This window comes from Atractosteus spatula, chromosome 7 (assembly GCF_055471065.1).
Source record: "Atractosteus spatula isolate fAtrSpa1 chromosome 7, fAtrSpa1.hap1, whole genome shotgun sequence".
Lineage (NCBI taxonomy): Eukaryota > Metazoa > Chordata > Actinopteri > Semionotiformes > Lepisosteidae > Atractosteus > Atractosteus spatula.
Window position 1 is genome coordinate 4954078 of NC_142712.1, and position 15248 is coordinate 4969325.

A 15248-nucleotide genomic window follows, 5' to 3' on the forward strand; every position below is an offset into this window, starting at 1 on the left:
ACCCCGACGCGGCCAAGCGCGCTCTCAGCTCAGACCAATCTTTTGGCCTGCGGCCCTCCCGCCGATGCAGCCTGTACTCATCAGGGTGTGCTGGGTGAGGGATAGCAGCTGCTCAGAGCTGAATGACGGTGACATCACCCTCCTCAGACTCCTCAACACGGCTGGGAAGCTCTGAAGAACCTCCGGCCGCCAGGGAGGGGAATTTCAGTTCTGTCTGCTGGCACACCCATCCCACACCTGCTGCCCCGGCTTCAGTCTCCTGCCCCCGAGAGCACAGACACTGGGAGCAGTGTGCAAACCAGAGCCGGGCTTACTGGTAAAACAGGGACTGGCTTGGGGGCCTTCCTGCCCGTGTCCAGTGCTTTCGGAGAGGGCGAGTCCTGCTCCTCCTTCTCCTTCCTGTCTTCCTCGGGGCTGGGGGAGTCCAGGAGGTCAGGGCTGGAGAGAGAGGACTGTGCAGAGAAAAGCTGCATTATTACACAGGAAGAACAGCAATAGAATTGCAACACAAGGGGAATTTTGCATGGCAAAGTCACCAGCTGTTTATCGATTACAGTAGTTTCAGGATAGACTGGAATTCTTACAATTGGGTTTAAGAAGCTGTGGTGGAGTGGTCAGGATCCCGTGCTCCTATTTTCAGACTCTTCCAGGAGATCCTGAGTATCATTCACTCATGAACCTAAACAGCCTGCGTTCACTCCACTGCGCAAGCAGATCAGCGAGTTAGTGAGCCATTAAATCCCCGATTAGCTCTACAGGTCTCCTTTAAACCTTGAATGTGCCTTTTAATGGCTTCTCCTTTAACTGGCACGGCGCGCCACGCACAGCCGGGCTTAACTGAGTCATCTGCAGTCGTCACGTCCAGAGAACAGGTGACGGGCGCTGTAAACCTATCAAGCGGTTAGGTCAGGCTTGTCTCATGCTTGTTCCCGAAACCTGTCGGGAATCGAGACTATGCAGACCTGCACTGGCCTCCATGCAGCATGTCAGAATAACCCCCCCTCCCCCCCCACACACAGGACTGTGCTGCCGGCTCTCTGTCACACATGCAATAGTGAAGTGATCACGTCATGGGCTGGGCAAAGAGGAGTCGGACAAAGGGAATGTCAAGCTGTTTCAAATCTGAGGGCGATGAGGCATTCCAGCATATCACAAAAAAAGGAAAAATTATCCAGCCCCCCCCCAAAATGGAAACTGATGTGTAATACAGAGTACAGGTCTATGGAAATGCACTGCTTCATTTATCAGAAGAGGCGGAGTGAAGGCAGAGTGGGAGAAGTCCCTTGGTTCCGGTTTGGTCCCTTTTTAAATAAAAGTTTTTTTTGGGCTTGTTAAAACCACATTGCGTCGTGCAGCCTCCCACTGCAAGATGCTCTTTGCATGATGAGCCTGTGGCTTAGCTGACCTAGGACCAGTTTTCAATCCCAATTCCTTTTTTCTAAAAAGCCATGTGTTTTGCCTCTCAATCAGTGCCGATTCCAGTAGGGCGCCTGTGGCAGCAGGAACGGCTGCTGGGACGGGTTCACCGGAAACGAGAGTTGGAACGGCTTTAAAAAAAAAGAAGGAAATTGACCCTCAAACGTGAACGGAGGCCCCAGGCCCCGTCACCAGGCGCGCGTCGTTCCCCGAGCCCTCCGAGCGGACAGCCCAGTCCGCCGGGACCAGGCTGCTGCAGGGGAGTCTGTGGAAACGGAGTGGAATGCCAGGAATCTGTCCCTGCCCTCCCAACACGCACGGCCCCCGAGCTGCGCTATGCATTCCCAGGGAAACATCAAAGTGAAAAGCCCCTTATAAAATTAACTTCGAATACTCCCCCCCATCACGCCGCACTCGGGGGGCTGCTAACTGCGGGCACGCAGGGGCAAGGATCAGCCATCACTGGTGCCGACAGAGATGGGACAGCCCTCCCAGATCCTTGCGCACGCAGAATAAACTGCATCAGCCGCCCTCCCCTCCGCTCCTCCGCGACGCTCAGTCTCACACTGGCTTCCTACTGGCACCAGCCTTCACCAACACCCCCGCCCCGTTTATTCAATCTAACAAACACGGGTCCGCCAGACCCAATCCTCCATGATGCCTCTCCTAAAAATTCAGGAACAACAACAACTCATGCCAGGGCACGGCAGTTCAGAGGTCACAGGGAGTCTTCTAATTTAAGACGCAGGTCACCGACACCTACATCTGCAAGTGCAAGTGTCCGATGAGCCATCGAGCCTGCTGGGGCCGTGGCTGCAGTTCTGGGTGCTGTTGGCTCTTGCCTGTGCAAGGTTTCACACGCTGTCCTGTGCTGATTGTTTCAATTTTTAGCTTTCCGCGACCCGGCAATGCACCTGCTCTTGGAGGGTTGCAGTCCGGGAGTATTTCCTGGTGCTGGATCAGCTTCACTGAATCGGCAGGACTCAGTGGAATACCCGAGCCGGGTCTTTCACCTCACTGAGGAGCTGCACGTCCCCCTGCGAAGCCCGCAGGCCCCGGGCCCCCTGCGGGGTCGCCGCTCTGACTGTGACCCCGCCCTTCCGAGTCGGCGCACAGAGACAGACACTCACAGAGGTGAAGATCTGAGATCGGGGCCGTCGGTCGGTCACGCGGGGCCTGGAGGCTGTGGGGTGGTTGAGCTTCTCAGCAGTCGACACTATGGAGTCAAAGTCCTCAATATCTTAAAAACACCAAAACATTCATTGGATGGCTGAGATTATTAAACACAATCAAAATATGTTATAACTAAATGACAAGGACTAAAATATCCAATAGCTTGGAGCACATTCTGGGATGGCTGTGCTCCAGAACCCCCGAACGTGAGAGAGCACGTCAAACTCGGTCCACCTGCTCTTTTTATTCTGCGTCGCAAAAGGAAGCTGCAGAGAAGCCAGGGGACATCAAGGATACCTGGAACAAGCTTTTCACAGGTGCTTTAAAAAAAAATCAACATTGCTGTTTTACTCCAGGTGAGAGAGCGTCATGTGTGAAACTCTCCTGGCTTTGCAATAGCTTTAAAAAGAAGCTACAGTGTGGCCAAGGAGACGAACGCATTCAGGTCCATGACAATGAAAAAGTATCACACAAAAAACAGGCACAGTGGCACACATAGGCTCGGGCAACAAACACAGTCCAGTAAAGTAGGAGGACTGTGGTAAATATAGCTGAACTCAAATGCAAAACAATGCTAAGAATGTTATGAAAAAATACAATCTCTTTGGGCAGGCTGAAGCAGAAAACTAGCTAGATTGCTTCATGTATTGCAGCAATGCAGCACAATAACAGAACATCTAATATTAAGGCACAAGCTATTTCATCATCACCGGCGACTGACAATGCTAGTGTTGTGGGGATAAAGATTGCGGTTTCTCTCTTCCTTCCCTTGCCTGACATTTTAAAATTAGGCACGGTGTTTTAATACAGTGTGTCTAGAAGGGTAGTTCAAACTAAAAGTTTATTAGAAATGAAAAAGACAGCAGCCATAACCACACCCTCAGCATGAAGTGTCTCGATTTTGTAAGTTCATCCAAAGACCATTCTAACTGCTGCAACAGCAAAGAGTCCAGTTATTGTTAGATAGCGGCTCCATTCTCAGCCTGACACTGCAGGCAGAGGGGGTCTCACAGCGTGGGAGTGAATGAAACATGTCATGCACAGGACAGAGAGACCAAGAGGGGTGGAGAGTTACAGAGTGAGAGCGAGGGGGGAGAGGCAGGGGGTGGGAAGGCGAGAGGAGGAGATGACCTTACCAGCAGTGAAGGCTGAGCTGTAGTTACCCATAGTAAAGGGCAGAGAGCATTAGGAGCTGGATGAGAGATGAATTGAAAGAAAAAGAAAGCCAGCACAAGAAGAAAGAAAAGTCTGGAAGCAATGACAAAAGAACACAGTTACAATCTCCTGGACGCTGCATGACACCGAACAATAAATACAGATACTGTTATGAACATGTGTTATGGTGAACAAATGACAAAAGCATTGACAACTCTGTAAAATGGGTTGAAAGTTGGATACACACATGGAAAACCTGTGTGCTTTGTCCTAGAACACTGTTTAGGAAAAACCCTTCCTAAGATTTAAGTAAAGTAAAATGTATAGTCATACTGCAGTATAGTAATAATGCAAAAGTGAACAAATATTATTTTTCTGTATCAGATTTTATGTGCAAACTAGCAAGACGTGTCTGCAGACTATGATGGTAAAATTAGCCGCTGGATTTTAAAAACAGCGGAACAGCAGGAAAGAAAACTCTCATTAGTAATTTACAAGAAAGAGAAATAAAGACACTGATGAAACACCAAGTGCAATAGGAGGCTGACCCAGGGGCAAACCAAACTAACTGGAACTGCATTTTGAAACCTAAAGACAAACAAATATGTCCTCCATTCAGAACAGACTGCTTACTGACGCTGTTCGATCCACCCAGCATTTTTTTAAACCTTCAGAAACATAACACCTCACGTTTTGTATTGTGCCCTCTCGTCAGCTCACAGACCAGGCAGCGAGAACTAACGCAAGCTAAAAGCATGCTCCACATCACAAATGACAAACAAGCGCGAAAGAAATGCCAGATTTTACCAGGCAGGCTGCTGAAGTGTGCGTGGAAACAGGCAGGTGAGCAGCTCTCCCAGAGCTGGGGCTGAGACTGAGCTGCCGGGGCTGTGGACGGACAGACCCTGAGGTCGCACGGCTGCAGAGTGACTGGGCCAGCTGTCGGCGCCTCTTTCTGTTCTGCACTTTACAACAATAGCCTGCCTACCCTGCCAGCGACTTGAAAAGAAAATAGAACCCTCAACAAGCCGGCATGCAGCACGCCCAAGCTTTCTGCGTCACGGAATAGAATTTCTCACCTACGACACTGGCCTTATCTCAGATGTAAGGCTCCCCAAGCTCTTATTATTTATCCTCGGTATTATCCTCAATTTCCCTTCGGGATTAATAAAGTCTTATCTTTCTAGTGACGTCACCACTCATACTAATCCCTACAGATTCCCTGCCCACGAGCTAGGCAAGCGTGTGTTAGAGCTTTCCATGGCAGGAGGGTCCCTCGAGCAGCAGCACCAGCAGCTCGTCGCCAGGCCCCTGCGGAGCACGGCAGTTCCACCAGCCGAGCGCAGGACGAGGGGGCACGGTGAGGATATTCTCCCCAACAGCAGCGAGACAGCCCGGTCCCTTACCGATATCGCTGACCCGGTCCGAGGAGCCGCGCTCCTGCACGGCTCCCGCCACGCTGTCGGACTTCGGACTCTCGGACCTGGGACACACAACAGAGCAGGAGGTTAGAACCGGGCAGTGCAAGGGCTGGCCCAAAACCTAGGGAGAAGACAAAACCAAGAAACCACTGGCTGGAGCTGCTCTTGGGTCACACACACACACACACACGGGCCACGCTGCCCCCCAGCTGACCAGCTAACCTCTTCACTCCGCACACAGGCAACAGAGCACACGGCTGAGCCTGAGGTCTGTGCAGGACCAACGGCACAAAACCTGCCTGCCGCCCGTTTCAGCTGGGAAAGCATGATCCAGGCATTTAGACCACGAGCGATTCTAAACGAGACAAGGCCCCTCGAGAGCGTTTGATGGTTACTAGTTAATTGATACAAGGATCCTAGCCAGCCACTTCTCGCAAGAAATCAGGGAATCGGCTTCGACCACATGCCCGGGCAGCTTGTTCCAGACTCCCACAGCTCTTTGGGTAAAGAGGCGCCTCCTTTTCTCAGTTTTAAAAGCACCTGCATGTAGCTCTCACTGGCGCCTCTGGTTCGCGTCTCACTGTCATTCTGAAGTACCGTTCTGCTGGGGAGAACCACGCTGCGGGAGGAGGAGGAGGGTTTGTTTGGAGGAGTGCGGACACCGTTGGCTCGGGCGCGCCAGACTCCTCTCACGCCTCCGGCTCCTCCTCGATCACAGCGAATTCAAGAGACTGCTATGGGGGAAGGTGGGGGGCGAGCTCACCACGTTCACACCAGCAAAGACAGTGGAACGCCGGGGACTGTGGAGGAAGGCTCTCGTGACTGGGCGCGGGGAGAGAGGCGACACTCACCTGATGTTGGGCACGGCCGGGCGCTCCGGGCGCTTCGGGGGGAAGGAGTTGGGCCGACCGAGGGAGTTTGTTTTGGGAGGGAGAGGTTTCTTTGGAGGAACGGCGGGCACAGCAGGCCTGGGAACGTCGGGCGTCTTCGGCTCCTTCTCCGGCTTCTCCTCTGCGGCTGTCCGGAGGGGGAACCACAGCAGCGTCAGGCCGGCACGAGCAGCACAGAGGGAACGCAGAACAGCATGCCACTCAGAGCACGCCACACTGCGCAGAGCACGCCACTCAGAGCACGCAACGTAGAACAGCAGCACAGAGCACACCACGCTGCGCAGAGCATGCCACGACACTCAGAGCACGCCACACCGCACAGAGCACGCCACGCCACTCTGCACAGAGCAGAGCACGCCGTTCTCACCAGCACTCTCTGACCATGTGTGTTTCCCTATTAAACCTCCAGGACAGGGATGCAGACCCCTGCGCCGTGGGTGTCACAGATGGTTACACCGTGCTCTTAGCAGCTCTTTGGGAAAATATTCTACATGTAAATGTGGTACAAGGAGCACTAGCGTGAAAGACCCAGACATCGGAAAAATGGAATTCGTTTCAGAGCGAAGGGATGCTACACGTCACGCAAGAAGTGCAGTTATCTCATGAGTTATGGAAGACAGACAGAGAACAAGGGACACTGGCGTATGTGTGTGCTGCCTCCTGGCCACAGTGACACGGCGCTCAGAGTGGCGATGGGGGCGTGTCACACAACCTTCCCAGAGAGACAAAGACAGCGCCGTACCTCTCTCCTCTCCTCTGTGCGGGAGGCACTCGGGCCGATCCGGGGGTACCTTTTTAACTTCAGGCTTTTTGTCTGGGAATTGGCACAATGACATGATCAACACCGCAGCACAGTCCTCGGCAAACAGGCGGTTAAACGGGGGGGACGTCAGTGTGTCAGTAAACTGCAGTTGTTCACACATGCCTCGACTGTCTTTTCTGATAGTAACGGGAGAGCTGACCCCCTGCTCCCGACACCTAGAGCCGTGCTGCAGAACCCAGCCTCTCAGAGCAACACAGGAATGGAAATGAAGCCACTGAGCCACTTCATTTTTACAAGCTGTGGGTTCTTCAGATTAAGGCCCTGGACCGGACTGAAGTAACCTGAGAAAACCGCGTCTATATCACAGTTATATACTGCAGTATCTGCGTATAAAGGCCTTGCAACCAGCAGTTCCATCCCTGGTGTAAGAGCCAGTCTGCAACAAGGCCCAGGGACGAGGGGAGCACGAGAGGAGGTAAAACTATCAGCAGGTTAGTGAGTCACAGAATCTATGAGCATTGCAGGCAGGTTAGTTCTCAATCATCACAAAGAGTGGTTTCAAGAAACAAGTCACAGGAAACTCAGGACTGTCCCGAGAAAGTGTGTGTACTCATGGGGAACATTAGCACAGATCAGCTGTGGGAGCAGAAAGACTGAAGAGCTGTTCACTGCAGAAAAGAGCACACGTACAGCCTGCCTCCCGCCTTGCACATTTATTATACATGGAAAACAAATGAATGAAAAGGGTCAGGAATTTACAATCTGTTCAGCAAACCAATTACAGAAGCAACCAGGAGGTTACTGAAGAGCTTGAGTAGGTAAATGCTCCAGAGACACTACATTGACTCCTGCTGCACTTAACATCAGCGCTGCAGGCTGCTGTGTCTACTGACTATTGGCATGTAAATTGCATCCTGATTGATTTACTTCTGCAGTTGTCTGAATTTGCAGTTTACTACCTACAGAGTCCCCTGCACTACATCTTCCCTTGTATGTAGTTTCTTTCTAGCACAACGAGCAGCTTGCTTCCTCTTCCTCCAACAGAAGAGCCGAGCGGTAATGTTATTTATAAAACACCCAGCAACCAGCCCGGCTTGCTAATGGTCTCAGTACAGGCCCGGAGGGTTAATGCCACAAGTGAGGGAGGACAAAATGAAAGAGCTGCAAGCTAGAGAAAGGCACAGCTCATTTCAGATAAACAATACAGTGCAATGCGGGCAACAACACAGGAAGTGCTGCAGCATGCCTGAGGGAGCAGGTAAGGACCAGGTCGAGCAGGTTGTCAGTTCCGGCCACACCATGCATGTTTTCTTGCCCTGGGCAATCACAGAGCTGGGTGCTACCAGAGATCAACCCAGCAACCATGTCACCCTGCAACTCACAACTGGCAGCCCACTGTAGCTCAGCAGGTGTGAGGGAGACCTGGGAAAAACTAAGCTTGCTGCTGGAAGAGGTGTTAGTGGGGCCAGTAGAGGGCGCTCACCCTGCGGTCTGTGTGGGTCCTAATGCCCCACTATAGTGATGGGGACACTGTCCTTCATATGAGATGTAAAACCAAGGTCCTGACACTCTGTGGTCATTAAAAATCCCAGGGTGTTTCTCGAAAAGAGTAGGGGTGTTACCCCGGCACCCTGGCCAAATTTCCCTCTGGCCTTTACCCATCATGGCCTCCTAATAATCCCCGTCTCTGAACTGGCTTCATCACTCTGCTCTCCTCCCCACTGAGAGCTGGGGTGTGGGGAGCGGACAGGTGCACTATGGCTGCCGCCACACCATCCAGGTGGGGCTGCACACTGGTGGTGATGGAGGGGATCCCCATTACCTGTAAAGTGCCTTGACTGGAGTGTCCAGAAAAGCACTATAGAAGTGTGAGGAATTATAATCATCATCATCATCATCATCATCAAGGGCATCTCTCAGCGAGTGGGACAAGTGAGGAGTGAGGGCACGATCCCGCACACCTGACCCACTGCAGCTGTCACATGGCTGACGCCACACTGTCCAGACCGGGCCTCTACCCCTCTACCCCAGTGCAGAACAGCCCCTGGGGCAGGGCTGCCGAATGACTGACCCCACTGTTCGCTGGGCTCCAGTCAGGCCAGCTGGCGAACTGAACCCATCATTTTATGAGGCCTTACCGTTGTGCAAATCACCCTTTTAGAAAAAAATTTATAACTTGCACATCCATTAAATTGGCCCCAGAACTGTAAAACGGTCCAATTGAAAACATACTTGAATCTACAGTATGTGTGCAAATTAATTAAATACTTGAGTGCTCAGCTGGGAACAAAACCAGTAGAGGCTGGGGTGACAAGGACCAGGAGTGGGGAGCCCTGCACTTGGGGTGACGTACGAGGCCTCTCAAGATCCCCAGGCTACTCTCAACCATACTTAGCAAAAAAACATGCTCGTGACAAAAACTAGGCAGGGGCCATCATTTCTTTAAGCCTGCTCGACGGATCTGTTTCGAAGCACACTGGCCACTATCTCCATCCAGAGGGCATGGTGAAGGAGGACCGTGTCCAGCAGGACAGGGCAGTGCTGTGTCTGCAGGCGTTAGTACAGAGAGAGACAGGGTGGGAGACAGAGAGAGAATTACCTGTGCTGTGTTTACCCACTGGAGCTGCAGGAGGCGGGGGTTTCTTAGGTCTCTGCAAAGGCAGTAAAAGACTGAGAGTTTAACACCCCGACAGTTTAAGACCCAGGACAGGCTGAGGCATAAAGCATTAAGCGGTTAATTCATCAACAGCGGCATTCGGACTCTGTAAACGCACTCCAGCAGAAACAGGAACTGGCAGTGAAGAGATGGATTCCCGATGGAGACTGAAGCCCACTTCTCTCGAACCCGATACAGGCCCAACATGATACCAGACTGTCCCTCCAGGACTGGGAGCATGGATCCCCTGTGGAGCAAGATCTCCATCGTGCCCCAATTCCCTTTAAATCAAGACCCAGGCTCTCCCAGTATGCTGGTGGTATAATAAAATAAAAGCATAAATAAGAGAGTTGTCTGACATCATTATAGTGGGGGAAAAAGTTCTATATCAAGGTCCAAGAAAACAAGGAAAAAATCTGTAAAAAAAAATGCTTAAACACTGGCTGCCACTTTTTTTAGTTGGTGATGTAGAGGAGGAAAAAAGAGTCCTCATTGATCTAACCTCTTTTTCAACATCGGGCGCGAGCAGCTTCACGAAATTGTCCGGGAACACTCCTTGCCTTCCGTTGAGCTCCCCGAGCCACCACCCGGCATCCCCACACTCCTGTACGAAACACAGACAGAGCGCGCAGGGGTCATGGGGGGGGCTGACCACTGGAGCTCCTTCACCTGCAGTTCAGTCCTCACCCACCAGGTGTCCCCATCTACACTATAATCTCAGCAGACACTAGGCAATCAGGACTCAGTGGTACTGGGATTTGTGAAATGTTACAACTTCTTAAAAATTACTGGATGTGCCTCAGAGAATGAGTAAATCAACTGACAATTACATTTAATGCCAAAATATAATACACTGGCTGCCTTCTTTCGCTGGACACATGTGGCACATTCTCTTTGTACTTATTTCACCTTACACTGTTGTCATATAGGCTTCTGCAGCTTAATTGTGTTATTGTATTTATATGCAGAAAGTGTCAAGAAAAGAGTTTTACTTTGTGTATGTGTCAACTGACGACTATTTGCATTGCTTCATTGGCTGTGATATAGAACCAACATGTGATTAAGTGTCAGTGTCAAAACAGTAAGGGAAAAAAAACGTTAAAAACCAATTATTATTTCTACTGATTCCAAAGGCATGTAAAATTGAGATCTTTTGGATTTTACAACCACAAAGTACACAGCTGAAGTACAGATGCCTCCAATTTCAATTTCACATGTGGGTCTGCAAAGTTACTCAAAACATGGAGACAGGCTGGAAGTATCGACCAGGAGCTCCTGAACCCGATATTCATCATTCTGCTACTCTGCAGGAGCCCCAGGTACTTCCCTGTGTTTCCTCTGAGAGCAAGCAGTGACCGGAAAAGCCTGATGGTCCTTCCTTAGCATACCTGAACGTAAGATCCTACAAATACATGACTGTTTTGCAATCTGCAATCTGCAGTTGTCATAATGGGCAGCAGACAGCCAAGGGCTAGAAAACAGGACTGAGTGGGAAGCTCAAGTCCCACGCGTCGGCTGGCAACAGAGACGGGAGCAGAATATCTCCCGAGCACCACGGGGTGAGACAAACAGAACCGGGAGAAAACGGGTCACAGGAGCAAACGCAAGCCCAGCACATCCCTGGGGATCGGAAACGCAGGGAGGACACATTCCCACAATCGTATTCGGATGCAGGGGTTTCTTGGAGCTGCAGGTTTCCAGTTGGGGGAAAAAACAAATAGGGAGACAAAGGTGAGCCGGAAAGGCTTTCCAGGGAGAACGTCCGCAGAGCTGGACAATTCCGGCCAACCGGCAAGCGAAGAGGGAAATTCAGAATCACGTTTCACTCTTCCAGACGACTGAAACGTGGGCCTACCGCTTCCGAGACCCAGCGCTATACACTGCGTGTTTTTATAAAGGAACCTCAAGCCTAACCGCAGTATTCTCTCTGGCCGATGACCTCATGGTAGGTCCAGTTGAAATTCTGCAGAGGATTATCTGGATGACTCTTTTTTGGCAACCCCTGAGAAATGACCACTTCTCAAAAACTATAATTAACGTTTTCATGAGCACAAAGCTCAATGCTGTTTTTCCACTGACTTCAACTGGCCTTTTAAACCATCGGTAGTTCTCTCCCACTGCCACGGGGGTGACTGGCGGGGTATTTTAAGCCACAAGGAAACGTTTGCTCATAACCTGAATTCCCGACGGAAGCAAAGACAACTGGGAACAAAACATCTGAAATCATTCCTAAACTGGGTGGCCGCCCTCATCCCTCTATCTCCACTGGCTGGGCTGCAGCCCTGAAAGAACTCAGCGCTGACATCGCCTTCGTCCCAGGAAGTCTTCAAACAGGAAGATGTGACACGGCCGCCTGGGAGCTCGGCAGGTTCTTCCCTCTCAGTTGGCATTTACTGGGCAGTTATTTCCTCCCTTTCCTCTAATTATTCTTTGTTTGGAAGTACATTTGAAAGGTACGACAAGTTGCCTCTGGGGCAGACGGATTTCCAGAAAGCACAGAGATGCAGACAGGCCGTGCACGAAGTGTAACGCTGCATTCAAACAAAGAGCCGGGGCCAGATTCCTAAAACTGTACGCTGCCTCACCTTCTTCCGTGAAGCAATGACGAGCATCACCTCAACCGGTTCAAGCTCTTTCTGGTGAAAAAATTAATGGCAGGGTTGATTAAGCAAATTGTGTATTAATCTACTCATGGTTTTTGGGCTCTCCCAGGAAAGAATGTAAAAGCTCTGCTCTGAAACAAAGCAGAGGGACAGGAAAAGTAATTGAGCAGTATTTGTGTTGTTCTCTCTCATAACCAACAGCATCACCTGGACCATATGTGCTGTGCAACAACACCTTCAGAAATGGGACAGCCTGAGAGGCCCATCAAAGACCGATCCCTGTTCTTGCTCACCTTACTGACGATGGCAACAATGTCTCCTTCTTTGATCGTCAGCTCGTCTTCATTTTGTGCTTCATATGGAAATATTACCTTGCAATACTCCTTTGCTGAAAAACCCCAAAAAAGGCAAATTGGTGAAAAACATACTAACACACAGACCAAACCAAGACAAAGTTCAAACAAATACCACAGCGTTACACAACACAAATTCATTCCTTAGGGGGGCTTGCAACTTTTGTGCGCGACATTCGCAATGTACAGTATAAAACAATGACTCCTGTACTACAGGAGGGAAGTGCATCAGAGCAGACAGGGTCCTTTGAGCAGCCCCACCATCAAGCCTCCATCTTTCTGTCCCTGCTCTGGCTCCACAGTGTCTGGCAGGAGAGTTTGCACAGGTCAGAGATGTGTCCAATCTCTCGCCGGTTTCCCTGCAAGGGTGCAGGCAGCACGCAGTGGCCCCAGTTTAGTCAAGAGCTGAGAGAGGCCTGGCTGATGAGCCCCAGCCCCAGCGCCAGCCCCTGGCAAATTTAGAGTATTCACAATGAACTCTTGTCTAACAGAGGAACAAGTGAAGGTTACCTGCATGCTGAAAACAAACAGTGCATCGGCTGCAGAGCGTTGCTCAGGTGCACCAATCCATCTTTAATATGCTTCAGCGTGGAAATAACCTTGAACGTTCCCTTCACAGCCAACGCACGCTGAACCAGCTCCCCGCCTGACCGGCCCACAGCGCCCGTCTCCCGAGACGGGCACATCGCACACACAGGCAGCGCTGCCCACTCACCCTTCGCCTTGGAGTCGGGTTCCGATCTCGCCGGGGCTTCCTGAGGCGCGCCGGCAGGGGGCACCTTCTTGGCCACTTGCTGCTGCCAGGACAAAGAGCAGAACAGGGAGGTGAGCCGAGACCTGCGGCTGACGGGAGACGGACACGCTGCGGTGGCCTGGAGGTTGGCGCCGGATCCGGGGTTTTCATTCGGGAACGGGGAGCGTTCTGTGTGGAGTTCGTATGTTCCCCCTCCCTCTCGGTGTTGAGCCTTCCCTCCCGACATCCGAAGACATGCATCCGGGATTGTCCGGATGCACGTGTGCATGCACTTCCCATGATGGATGGGTGTCCCATCCGGGGCGACGTCCCGCCTTTGCTTTAATATTCCAGAAATGGGATATTGGGAAGCTGGCTCGGCCATTTCACAGCCCACTGTGCAACAGACCCCGGCCCCAGAGGCAGAGCAACAGCGATGAGCTCCGCTCGGGAGATCCTGGGACACCTGCTCCCACAGCAGAAACATCAACACATGCCTTGCTGCTGTACTTCTCATCATACGGTTATCCGTGTGTCTTACACTATTACCTAAGTCACTTGCAGAAATTACAATGGCCTGGTTTTAGAATCCCGATTCTGGCATGCATTTCTCCAGCCGGGGCTCCTGGAGCCACGTGGGTGAGGTTTCTGGCCCCGGGATACAGCGGCAGTGTCCCCAGCTGGTGTTCGAACTGCTGGCTGTCCGGGGTCCACAGCCCTAACCACTACCCCATACCCCCCCCCCCCCGGGAAACACATGGTAATGGATTTAAAACACAATCAAAGACAATGATTTTACCACAGGAAATACTCTTTTCAGTCACCGTAGCCCAGTGGTTCTCAAACGTTTTGGACCAAGTACCACCCCTAATCCAACCAAAGCATCCAAGTACCACCTACAAGTCATCATCTCATAGGAACCCCAGAAATTCTTAATGACCAACATGAGCGCGCGTGCACACACACTCACACATACATATAATAAATATTATAATAATAAACTTAATTTGATATAGCGCCTTTAAAGGTGGCTTCTCAAAGTGTTTTACAGAAAAAAAACATTAACAACAACTAATAAAAAAGCACCATTTCAGTGAGAGGGGTGAGCCTGTTTAGTCGAGCAAAGCAGATGTGAATTAATTTTTCGAGCCTTGATACAATTCACAACAGAGTCTAACAGATATTAAATCGTCAGGCATTTTCTTGACGGCAAAGGTCTCGCGGTGGATGTTGTAATGCGTACATTAATTTCTGGAGCAACCTCTCTAATTCGTGCAACTACACCGTTATGTCGGCTTGTCATTGCTCTAGCACCGTCTGTACAAACTCAGACGCATTTTATCCAGTCGAATGAAATTCATTCAGAAGCTGAAATATGAGCTCTCCTGTAGTTCCTGTTGGTAGCGGTTTACAGAACAGAAAGTCTTCATGGGACATGCCCTCAAACTCGTATCTAACGTTAATGAGCAAATTGGCCAAATCTACTACAGACTCATCTAATTGCAGTGAAAAACATCTGCTCATCTTAACGCGCTCTATCAGTGTACTTTTGATATAATCCTTCATTTCAATAATTCTATGAATGACTGTGTCTTTCAGGGGGGGGGGGGGCAGCAGGTCGAGCTGTTTAGCAGCTTTTTCTCTACACATAATACGTGTCAGCTCTTTTGCCAACGGTAAATAAGGTTCTTCAAAAATAGTGTAGCTTACCTGCTTTAGCAATACGCAAGCTTGCATTTTTCCGCGTTTCCGTTTTTATTTCCGTATTTATTTAAAGTTTTTATTTCATGCGCATGGGAGCGAAACACAGAGACGCTCGGTGTATTTTTCTCAAATTAGAACAGTTCTTAATTATTTTTCTGTTATCACGCTTTTGTGTGCTCACAAGATTACCTGCGTTCGTAGCACGTATTTCTATGCATTCCTGTGTTTACAACGTTGGCATTGTTCCAAAATCACGCACATTCTCCTTTCTCCCTATTTGCTGGAGATACAGTAGCTTTTCTTAAATACAATTGGTCACTTGCGTCCGTAGCACGCATTCCTATAGAGTGGTATAGAATTACAGAGTATCTCTTGTGTCCA

The 15248-nt window shown here is 50.4% G+C and overlaps 1 protein-coding gene across 3 annotated transcripts in view; it reads right to left on the reverse strand.

Annotated features, from left to right (window-relative positions):
- The window catches only part of sh3kbp1 (SH3-domain kinase binding protein 1), a 74025-nt gene that overhangs the window by 2633 nt on the left and 56144 nt on the right, over positions 1-15248 (reverse strand). The window contains exons 7-15 of one of the 3 annotated variants that reach the window (XM_088920253.1): positions 13146-13227; positions 12371-12465; positions 9977-10078; positions 9418-9469; positions 6798-6869; positions 6017-6182; positions 5151-5227; positions 2547-2656; positions 315-452 (exon numbers count right to left, since the gene is read on the reverse strand). In XM_088920253.1, coding sequence (XP_088776379.1) covers positions 315-452; positions 2547-2656; positions 5151-5227; positions 6017-6182; positions 6798-6869; positions 9418-9469; positions 9977-10078; positions 12371-12465; positions 13146-13227 — 894 coding nt within the window. The remainder of the gene's footprint in view (positions 1-314; positions 453-2546; positions 2657-5150; positions 5228-6016; positions 6183-6797; positions 6870-9417; positions 9470-9976; positions 10079-12370; positions 12466-13145; positions 13228-15248) is intronic. The other 2 variants (XM_088920254.1, XM_088920255.1) reach the window with 2 other exon arrangements.